Below are 12,488 nucleotides of genomic sequence, written 5' to 3' on the forward strand. Positions count from 1 at the left end.
TAATGCGTTTAAGTTATCTTTCTAAAATATTATTTTTTATTTTTGCATATTTAGGAAATATTATTTTCGAAATTTTATATAAATTTTGATGAGATCTCGTTTCTTGATATTAAAGAGATGATCTTCCCTTGATGAAATTAAAAGAAAGAACTCTATACGGTTTTTATTTAAAGATACTTTTCTTTTTAAATTTCTTAAGTTAAATTTAGTATTATGGAAAATAAATCAAACAAATATTTCATCTTTCATCCAACTCCAACAATGTTTTTCAAGTCACAACTCATCCTCTTAATAAATTAATGATAATTCAACAATATGTACAATGAATTACGTTGATGATGATTTTTTGATGGTCCGAGAGATCCATGTTGAGCTAACCGATCGAGCTGTGCCGAACTATGCAAGGAAACATGTATAAGCAATGCAACAAACACTCGTACGTTCAAATTAGTCTAAAGTCTGAACTAATAGATCGGTTCCATATATATATAATCACTTATTTGTGAGCGAGAATAATGACGTATTTATAGGAGTCAGGAAGAGACCGTTCTATTACAATTGTTAGAGTAGTGTTTGTCACTTAAATTGTTACACGGTTACAGATAGTTTCACAATACATTTAAATTATATATTTCTCATTCCATTCCTACTCCAAATAATATCCATAATGCATCTAATAAAAAAAAATTCTCACTTGCAAGATGATTTATATATTTAAATTAAAAATTATTAAGAAAAGAAAACAAAAGGTCATCTTTCTTTGAGTAAAGGGAGAAGATATTCCTCCATGCCTCCATAAAAAAAATTCTTGTAAATATTCCCACATTTTTCTAATATCCATCAAAACTTTATCAATAGGAAAAAAAAAATCCTTTTGAACCATAATTCATTTACACGATAATTACAAACCTACCTCATTATTTTAAATATATGGTTGACATCCAACCTTCATTTTTCATTTTTTTAAATAATTAAACTCTCTCTTTCTCTCTCTCTCTATTTATATATATTAATGTTAGTTTATGCATTCATATGAAAGTAGCCAACGGCAATTTTTTTTACTTTTTTTGTAATCCAAGAAACTTTCTAATTCGTGTGAGGCTTCTTTAAAGAACTTGGCCTTTTTGGTTCACGGGTTATGAAAACATGTATATATTATTGAATAATAATTTCAAATCCCACTTCCCATAAAATAAAATAAACATTTACAAACCCAAACAAAATATAAAACATAGGTTTACGATCGTGTTATTTATAAACGAAATTGAAAATTAGTATATATTTCACTTACAAAATTATTAATTCTATTTAGTTGACCAATAAATTCAATAGCTTAAATTTACAGATTAGGATAAATTTAATCAAATGACAAAATGACAATATAAGAATAACTCCCTATTATGGTACTACGTTAAATCATCAATTAATTTAAAAATTTAAGTTCATGAATTAAAATAAAGTTGATCATTTTATAAATATTTTAACATATATAACTTTAATTATTTTTATGACTTTCTTCGATTTTTTGTGTGCGCGGAAACTATCCCTTAATGTTGACATAATTTTATTGCCAACAATTCCATCAAACATTAACAATGACCACTAAATAATATGATAGATATTGTAATGCAGTATAGAATTTTCATAATTTAATTTCAAATTAATAACTTTATATTTTGTATTGAGATCCATACATATTTTATATGTATATACTATAAATATATGTTACCATACTTTAATGGAAGAACACGAATCAGTCTTTGAAATAGAAAGGGAATGAAGATATTAATATTATATTATACATGGATGTGACATAAAGTATGAAATAAGAGAGAATTATTCAAAATGCTAGCTGTTTTTATTGATGGATTAAGCTATAAAAATTAGAGACAAGCTTTGACCAATTATTAAGCTAATTTATAAAATGATTAATTTCCTAGTAATCTTGACGAAGGGAAGAGGGAAATAGGGAGGATTGAGGTTGAAGTGAGGAAGGTCCAAGGAAAGCTGTCGAGTAAATGATATTAGAAATATGAACATAGTCTCACATCGATTAGAAATAGAAGTAAAGTTTTTAGAATAGTACTGTTTTTTTTTAAAGTAAAGTAAAAAAAATGAAAAATCTTCAAGAGGATGTTTATTTTCTCGAGTTGCTTCAGGTATCTACTGACACTCTTACATCTAAATTATGCATTATCAGCTCCACTCTTTTGCAAGTATTGTCAAAATGTTGGTACTTGAGCTTGAGGTATTCTAGGAATAAAATCCCCTCGAAATCTTGTTTTCCACATTTCTCTAATAATATTACAAATAATCGATGAAAGATTTTTAATTTCATACTCTCGAATAAGGTCAACATTTCTTCTTTTTTTTTGGATAAAAATTAAAATTGAAAAGTAAAAAAAGATGTTGATTTAGTCATAAGGTTGACAATGACAGTCATGTTATTGCAGAGATATAAAATTATCGTAATAATTAAATAAATAATTTGAATAAATGGTAATAAGCCAAGTTGAAATAAAGTCGACAAGTTTCTCAATAACTCTTACTTGGAAACTTTCTCAGATCTTACCAACCGTATCAAAGCTGTCAAACGCGGTGCCAAGTGACCGTTGAAAATCTGAAAGTCAAATATCACTTATCTTAAAAGAAATTCAAATAAAATAAAGTTCTTGCACATTGGACTTTTGGGCTTCATCTTCGATTTGGGCCTCATTCACAATCAATCTCAGGCCCATTATTTCTGTCAAGAAAATATTTCAGGCCCATTAATTCGCTCGACTCTACCTGCAAAGTTAAACAAATTAAATGATTGTTTGTTAAGTACACCAGTAACTTTCGCGTTGTCCGTCAAAGCAAGTATAGCTCAGCAGTAATTCTCAAGTTTATTATCAAAGGAGTATTTTATTTTTTTGTAGTCACAAGGTTTTGAAGTAGAAATATATACAATAGGAAGAAAATGGGGAAATTGACCAAACTGACGGAAAAAAATTTTGAGTTTAAGAAATTGACCAAAGTTTAAAAGCTAGTTTCTAACCTTGCAGGTGTTCTTTGACTTTATTTAAGGTTTGCCCTTTTCTAAATTCGTAATCGAGGTCGGTTCTAGTTTATAATATAGAAGATTATAACTCATAAATCAAAATCAACTAACTTAAACACATATATAATCCAACCTAGCAGCGTATAATATATAACCTACTATTTGACACAAAAATTTAATCCCCATTGGTGAGCCTATAAACAATAATTATGTAATGGTATATGTTATATATACTCGTATTATAACAAATTCATCATCATAATAGGACCTTTCTTTTGTTGTATTTAGTGGGTCAGGGAGGTACCTGCCCACGCTTTTTCTTACCGAGTTCTATTTTTTTTAGTACAAAATCATAGTGTTATATTGAAAGCAAATATTGATTGCCGCGGCCAAATCCAACATAGCTCAAATGGTTAAGGCATTTATCTCTGACCAAAAAGTCATGAATTCGAACCCCCACTCCCACAATATTGTACTAAAAAAATATATATTGATTGCCACCTACATTGAACGAAACATCTATGAAATTAATACAAAAATCCCCTAAAAATATTTAAAATAGGGCCACAATATGCATCCCCTGCTCTCATTGATGCTATTTTTCCATGGTGAGATTCTTGAAACTTCCGATCAGAAACAAGAAACCTCAGGCGAGAGTATCGAATCCACCGACGATGGACAAAAACTCTGTATGCTATGCTGTGGACAAAAACTTCATCATCCAGCTATAGACGAACCCTTGAATCATGCCAGAAAATACAAAAGACGACCTCTCCTATTCGAAATTTGGGGCTGCTGTTGAAGGTATGGGAAAAAAGATGACGGCGGCTTTTGGGGTGTGCATTGTTTTAAATAAGTTCAAATTTTATATTGTCAAGTTATGTTTTGATTTAATCGACCAGACAATCACATCCTATGATTCGTGTTAAACATCGGGCCACTTGTTGAAGATAAAAATACATTAAATTCATATAAGTTTTATCTTGAGTAGCTTGAATCCATTGGACAAATATGGGTTGATTAAAATTTATTTCTCCGAAGTACCAAAAGCAAGCATGACATTATTACGAATCTGAAGTCCCCAAATATATGGAATCCCATAAAAAGGCTCGTCCAACTTAAATGGGATATTATAGTTTCTTTATCCTGTCAATACATTATTTTCATTATGTTATGGTTTGTAATCTCTAATAAAAAAATACAGTTCCATGAGCAAAAGCTTCCGTCATAATGAATCAATATTAACGCAGCTATCTGCTCAACCATTAATGATAAAATAATAACAAGAATCAAGCTATTAAAATAGACCTTATAAAAATTTATATGGATAACAAATAAGATAAATCTAAATTAAAGTTAATATATTGAGCCACTAAAATAGATATTTAAAAAATTTATAGACTAAAATAGAGTAAAGTCTACATGACCAAGATTAATTGAGGTTACTTTAGGGCACGTTTGATAACCATTTTGTTATCTGTACAAACAAAGTTACACATTGATTAAGGAAGGAAATGATCATGAGCATATAAAATAAGACAATTATTTCCATTGGTAGGAGACTTCTGAACAATATTATAACATTGTGGTGGTGTCTTCACCGTAAACAATACTATATTCAAAAAAAATATATATATATATATTCTCGGCATGCAGTACATACTATATACTTCTATATATAAAAATAATGGATACTCTCCCACCATGCAGATATATATCTTAACAATAAAAAATATCAATATTCTTCCGTATAGATCAAAGATTAATTATTCTGAGTCTCACCACAAATAATACTATATTGTAAAAATATATATATATATATATATATATGTAGATACCCTCCCTACCATGTGCAATATATAAAATATCTCTATTCTTCTACATAGATCGATGATTCCAGTCTCATCGCAAATAAATACAATATTTCAAAAGAAAATCATGGATACTCTCTTATCACATGCAATATATACCTTAACGGTCGTATTCTTCCATATAGATCAAAGTTGGAGTCTCAACACACCACAAATAATATTATATTTCAAAATAAAATTCATAGATATCCTTCCACATGTAGTATGTGTATGTGTGTGTATATATATATAGTCAAAATATCAGTATTCTTCCCTATAGATCTAACGTTCAAGTCTCACCACGCACCCACAAATAATACTATATTCAAAAAGAAAATTCATGGATACCCTTCCACCATGTAGTATATACCTTAACGGTCAAAATATCAGTTTCCTTCCATATATAGAATGATGAAGATTCCAAGATTCGATTCTCGCCACAAATAATACTATATTTTTTTATTATTAAAAAAAATGTTGAGTTTGTAAGATAAATGTCAAATAAATTCTCACATTGTCTATGAGACTTTTTGACAGATAATATCATACTATTTTGAAGATATTTGGATACAGTTATCTAAAAAAAATAATAAATAAATAAATTATGGATACCCTCCCGCCATGCAAGTGTCCCAAAAGACTTTGTCTTCCACTATTTCGTTCATATTACGGATCACACCCACATTACATGACTCACCTTCTAGTTCTTCCTCCTCCTCGCCGGCCGCCGCCACGCTCCGCCAACTTCCGTCGAGCTGGTCGGGCCCACCAACGCCTTGATCTCCATCGTCGGCATCATCCCCATCATCTTGGAAATCAACGGCTCTAGATCTCTCGCCCGCATCGTCGCAGCTGCAGGACCGAGCATCCTCCTGATCATCCACAGCAGATTCCTCACCCGGGCGAGGGTAAAACGGTAATTTATCCACCTCGGAATCTGCGCTGTCTTCCCACACAAAGAAAGAAGACCCATCTTTCATCTGGTCCATTGTTTTAATTATGAATTAACAAGAAAAAGTTTGGAGTAATATATGAAGGCAAAAAAAAAAAAAAAAACTTTTTTTTTTTGACTTTTTGGGAGGTGGGTTTGTTGAGTTATGATATGTGGAGGGAGATTTTGTGCATGTTTTTATATTAAATTGTTGCTGAAATAAATTGAAGTGATTTATGTGGAGATTTTATAGATGATCATGACAAGATCTTCATTATATATATATATATATATATTTTGCTGGGTTTTGAAAAAATGTGGTAGGTTCTTGCTTAACATTTTAATTTGATGGTGGGTTTCATGTCACCTATCCACTCCATTTGTCATTTCAGAGCTGGAGATCAGAGAGCTACTTTTTTTTTTTAGGTTTAAATATTATGGACTACACAGTTATAGAATATTTCTACCACTTTATTCCCTCTTATTAAATTAAAAAAAAATTGATCTTGAGTTTTTCAATTTTGAGTTCGAATCCTGAACTTTTTATGTGCTAAATCCTCCATTTTTGTTTCTTAGACCGAGTTTAATAATTGTTTTAATTTGTTTCATTTGCTTTGTTATATGGATTTTTATAAATATTTTGAAAATGTAAGTTGAATGCATTTCAATATTTCTAGAGGTATGCTATATTGAATTCCAACATTTTAATATCTGAACGCAATCTATCGTCATTCTCTTAAATAAAAAATGTCTATCAATCCGGTTGATGTTGACTTTATTATCGACCAAACTTGATTTTCTTAATTCATCATAAATTTTGATGACAAATTAATAGAAATGTAATGAGCCTCATAAGTTGATTGATATCTCATCAAGTTGTTTCTATTAATGTTAAAGGAAATTGTTGCCCCCACCAAACAAAAAAAGTCAAGAAATAGACGGTTGATCCACAATCTCCCAAGTGCTTCTTCTTTTTCATATTCTCTTTCTTCTTTCTTCTTTATTCAAAATTTTCTTTCGGTTAAAAGGTTGCAATTTCAAACACCTAAACATTTTGGTTTGCCGACGATGACGTTTTTATAGTCGTTGCACTTTCGATATCCTTTATATTTCTAATTAATTTAAAATATTTTACAAAATTTTGATTACATGTCAAAAAGTACTTTTGAAAAAAAAATGTTTATTTGAAAAACGTGCTATCCAAGATTAAATTCAATCACTTTCCGTCCTTTCAAACTTAGCCATTCTTTATCAAACTATTTACTACTTTTAATCCAGTTCACATGGAATCACGCACATTTATTAATCCTAATTGTTTAAGCCCCTTTTTCATCCATAGGTACTTCCAAGTTCCAACGCCTCGACCAACCAGCCACTCAAACATACCCTTTCCCACAACAATTTGAACCAAACCAAACGTCGAAACAACTTAAGTTGGGATTGGCTTGTTTGGTTGGAGAGGTGATCCTCTTGAACAACTTAGTAATTGACAGAAATGGAGGAAAAATCCACTAAAACCAACATCTGGAATCAGAATCAGAGACAGTTGAATTTGGGAGTCAATATTTCACACTGAGCCCCATCAGCGGAGATACAAATATATATATACATATATATGTCACTTTTCTTGGTCCATTATTTCCAAAACTAGTGGAAGATTCTTGCTTCTGTCGGATTTCTTACCCCCCAACAACCTTTCCACGGTTAAATTCTATTTTAATCTCCAAACTTTCATATTTATTCAGTTTTAATCCTTAAAGTTCTCCTAACAAAATCTAACTTAGAACTTGTGTCCACTGAATATATCACATAAGATTTATACTTTGTGCACTACAAAATCAACGACAAGGACCAAAACAAATTTTTATGGAAAATTTTGGAATTCTAGAAAATTTGAAAGTATAATGAATAAATTTAGATAGTGTGAAAGTTTGACCCAAAAAAGATCCAAACTAATGGTTAAATACTAAACTGTCTTCCTAACCAAGAAACATTTTCAACAATTGTGTTCTGCAACAACTATGTCATAATCATCCGGGAGGTTATAGTCAAGAACTATAATCCAACATGGTAGAATGAATTAGAAACAGAATCCTCGATATCGAGTTATCAGAATCTGAGCTTGGTAATATGATAGAACCTCGATTCTATTATTGATATTCAGAGAAGAGATTACAAGCCAAGGGAGAATTCGAGAGCTCCCTATTCTCACCAAACAATTGCTTCCTCAGAAATCAGCCAAAAGATGCCTCTTCCCCATCCCCTAATTGAGATATATTCAATACGATGTAATTTCATATTTGCCCCTCTAACAAACTCGGACCCCGTCCCCGCACTATTAATAGAAACCCTCACACCCCATTACATTAGCTACGCTCCCTCTCGCCCCCTCTTTCTAGAATATACCTTTCTAATCAGGGCCTATGCCTATCATCGTACAATTTATATTCTAACATTGAATCAGATAACCATCATGGGATGACCTAGTGATTAATAAGGATCAATGTAAATAGCAAAGGACTTCGAGGAAATGAGTTTAAACCATGGTGGTCACCTATCTAGAATTTAATATCCTACGAGTTACCTTATCAACCAAATGTAGTAAAGTCAGACGATTGGCTTGTAATTAGTCGAGGTGCACGCAAGCTAGCCCAGACACACGGATATCAAAAAAAAAAAAACATTGAATCAGATGATCTGAAAATCTACCATATTACTACCATAAGAAGACCTCCAATGTCTTATATAAATGCCTCTACAGAACTCTATCTCTTATTAACTGAAAGCCTGTGCTATGGGGAATTTTAGGGTGACACAGAAAATACCGTTTTCTACTATCAAATGATGCCTTTATTGTCTTCAATTCTAATGGTTGGTTGGCTCACATGCCCTGAAGGATTATATCAAGTACAAAATCAGATCTCAAAAATTTTCATCCATGCCAGTTTCTTATACTAAAACTAATTAGAGGCACCTGGAGATTTGAATATAGATAGGCAGAAAGAGTTTTGGGAAGATATGTTAAAAATCTCGTCCATGATTATTCTATTAAACTTAAGCTTCTCCTTCAATGAAAAAATCAGTATTTTCACCAGAAAAAAGTGCACTTTCTGAGGTCTGGACTACAGTGCCTTGCAGTCCGAGGACCAATATGCATATCCTTCAGTAGTCTTCTTCTGTAATTGTTGTTCCCCACCTGCAAAACCGATTAGAAGAAACCGCTAAGTCCTTTGCTGTACAAGGTGTCGGTACGAAGGGAGTTCTTGCATACCAATATACACAAACAGAGTTGAATATTGTCAAAAAAACCACTGTAGAACTATGATAGGTCTGTTAGTGAAGTTTTGAAGTTTCAATATCCTTCCATCATCCCTTGTTCTTTCATTGTTTATTCAATAGGAAAATTTGGGAAGCTATGTCATAGAAACCCAGATGATAGTAGGTCTTAGCTTCGTCATGGTGTGCTCTTCCCAAAGAATTTAAACCCACTTGACAACCATTTCATTTTTCAATCTTTTATATCGATAATTATGATTTGTTTCTACAATTTTTTTCACTTTTTTAAAACACAGTTGACTTCTCAACTAATTTAAAAAACAAAAGCAAGCTTTTAAGAACTAATTTTTCTTAGTTTTTCAAAACTTGGCTTAAATTTTAAAAAATTAAGCTCGTAAATATTACTTCCACCTATGTTTTTCTTTGTTTTGTTATCTTCTAATATTTATGAGCGTAACTTTTAAAAACAAAACATAACAAAAAACAAAATAAAAAAATAGTTATCAAAACTAGCTCCGACATATCATTCTCCATGAGAAATTTTTTTCCAGTTTGGAAAGATTTAATGAGTTAGAGTTTTTGTTTCTATTATACTTTGGTTAAACAGAGCAAGAATATTGAGTAATAATAAAATTAAAGGAAAAAATGGGAGGGGGTAGTGATTTGTAAATCCTTTACTTTTGGAGTTTTGGGTGTTCTAATCGTACGCGTATTGCCATTTTAATGTTTCGATCATCTTGCCTAGCTTTTAACAGTATCAAAGATCGATGTGATCCATCTTATGCTAGTAGTATTCATCCAAATTTTCTAGGCAAGAACACAGGAGGAATTATTTGAATTTAACACTTTAACCAAAACTCTAATCATCACACGAAACTGTACTTTTCCTATCTTCTGTGAGATGTATCAGTATTTGGTTGGAAGTTTCACGATCAAACTGGACCTATTTGGTCACAATTTCAACGTCAACTTTTTCCCCCTTAGACCAATATGTCAGCTCAACATCGGTTTCAGCTAAAACCTGAACCTGCTGACACCCCTAAGTTAAAGCATGGGCATGGTTACAACATTGCTTATATCTTTCTATATGATAAGTTCTATGTTCTATTTGCTGATTATGAAGTCAGACAAACCTTGCAAAGCAGCTAGTCCAGTAAGCAGTTGAAGCATTAGGCGTCTTTTTTGGCCTCTGCAACAGCATCACGATTTCTCCAAGGATTGAGGGCTTCTCTAACTGCTTGAGCCTCGGGCGAATTCTCCCAAGCCAGCTTCTCTGATTCCAAAACTGTTACTTTATCATCTGCAAGATACAAAAGCCAAAATAAATTGACCATCAAACAATAAACTGACTTCAGCAGAGCGATTGAATCAGAACTTCCTTGTAATTAGAACTTTCTTAAACTAACTTTTCTGACTCACAGCGTGAGCAGTTGAATCAGTTTCAATATGGGACAGCAAACACCATGAATCAGTAGCTTCGTATAATTAAGAATCCATTAAAAAGTCTAGCCTTAAAATTTCCTCCCTTGAAAACTAGATCCACAGACACTGAATGTAAATAAATACGTATATATTTCCACTTTGACATAAAGGCTACAAATCTGCAAAAAACTCACCATGTCAATGACACATTCTAATAAGTTTATTAACTGTTTAATAGGTTCTTAAACTTAAAAGGTATTTAAAAGATCAATAAATTTCAATTTTATGTCTAATAGATCTTTGATATATTCGAGATTTTTTAAAATTCACAAACTCAATAGATTTGTATTTCTTTTTTTTTTTAAAAAAAAAAGTCTAATAAGTCATGTACCTGTTAAACACATTTAAGTTCAAGTGCCAATTAGACACTTGTTAAACTTCCGGACCACAATTCTAAAAGTTCTAGATTAATGGCAGCTAACACAATAGTATCGAAACTGAGATCAGCTACAGCCTCGAACTATACCGCGAATTTTATGGCTCATTACAATTTCAACTCAATTAAACTTCTTCACTTCGAAGTATGAAACACAAGAAATAAAAACTTAGTTTATATTTATTGACAAGCAAAATTTTCTTCAATCAACTTAAACAGAAGATCTTAGAATTAAAAAATAATAAAATAATTAAAAAAAAAAGATGGTAAAGAACTATTGAAAAACATCTTTCGATTCTCGTAGAAACATCAATTTTCTAAGATCTAATATAAAGACCTATCGGAAGACGAAGCAGCCATTACCAAAACTACTTCCACTAATTACTTGGAAACAAAAAGAATTTAAAGTGATAAACTGAAGAAGGAGGAAGAAGAAGGAGGGTTCTCACACAGAAGCCCGTCTTAATCATGAACATCTCCATGGAAGCTCCAATCAAAGCCGAAACTGCCCCAATCTTCACATACCAGTCTAGAAACTTCATTTGGACTGAGAATCAACAAAACAAATCATATAAAATTAATTATAAAATAGAATCCATTTTTCGTTTCCAAAAGCAAGCGGTGGTTTCTACTTGAAGTTTCAGAGATACTTACAGGGCTGAAGCTGTGAAGATAGCTGCGACGTCCTTCGGTTTCAGAGAGGAACTGTGTTTTTTTCCAATTTATTTTTTCTTTTCGTTCTTAAACATCAATCGAGAAGGCGGCAATTTCGAAATCCGGCCCAGAGAAAGCCCAACTACGCTTTTTTAGTAAAAGGCCCAATTAAGCGGCCCATAAACAAGCAGGATTAGAGAAGCAGGCCCATGAATTTAAAGTCTAATTCATTAATTTATGGGATTAGTACATTGATGAGCTATTTAAATATCCTAATTACATAAAAGGATAGAATTTATGAAATTTACAAATTTGTCTATCAACTGAATAAACGAGTATCACCTCTAGATGGAAACAGATTTTCTTTAAAAAGTAGTTTTGTACCATCTGCTAAAGCTTGAAGAACTCCCAAAGGACCAGCATATTCAGGTCCAATCCGTTGTTGTATCCGTGCGGATATTTCTTTTTCTAACCATACAATTACTAGTACGCTTATTGTGATTCCCAATACAGTAGTCAAAAAAGGAACAAGCACCCATAGAATTCCATAGACTTCTTTTAAGAATTCCAATCTAGAAAAAGAATTGATATCTTGTACTCGTGGTGTATCAATTATCATTTTAGAGTACCCATCATATAAATTACTTAAATAGCCTCTTGTATTTACAAATTCATTTTAATATGCAAAATTGATTAATTTGAAGGTTATAATTTAGATCCCATAATTTTAGGTTAATGATACTTCCCAAAATAAATTAAAACACCAAAACATTAAAAACAAAACCCTAGATTCCCCAAAATTGAAATCATAACCTCCCAAAATATCTCTAAATCCCGTCCAAAAATCTCTCAAATTCGAAATCAAGAACTTTTTTCGCT

The 12,488-nt window shown here is 31.7% G+C and overlaps 1 protein-coding gene across 1 annotated transcript; it reads right to left on the bottom strand.

The window, feature by feature from the left end:
• Window positions 1-8,514: 8,514 nt before the first annotated feature.
• LOC111009736 (DNA mismatch repair protein) lies at window positions 8,515-11,683 on the bottom strand. The gene is made up of 4 exons (XM_088126360.1): window positions 11,610-11,683; window positions 11,407-11,502; window positions 10,231-10,397; window positions 8,515-9,017 (listed from the first exon to the last, which is right to left on the bottom strand). Exons 2-3 carry the CDS (start codon window positions 11,495-11,497, stop codon window positions 10,267-10,269), a joined length of 222 nt encoding a protein of 73 aa, XP_087982486.1. The 5' UTR covers window positions 11,498-11,502; window positions 11,610-11,683; the 3' UTR covers window positions 8,515-9,017; window positions 10,231-10,266.
• Between the last annotated feature and the right edge of the window lie 805 nt (window positions 11,684-12,488).

The sequence above is a fragment of the Momordica charantia genome (assembly GCF_013281855.1).
Source record: "Momordica charantia cultivar OHB3-1 chromosome 7 unlocalized genomic scaffold, Mcharantia_2.0 BLBB01000007.1, whole genome shotgun sequence".
In the NCBI taxonomy this organism is placed as follows: Eukaryota; Viridiplantae; Streptophyta; class Magnoliopsida; order Cucurbitales; family Cucurbitaceae; genus Momordica; species Momordica charantia.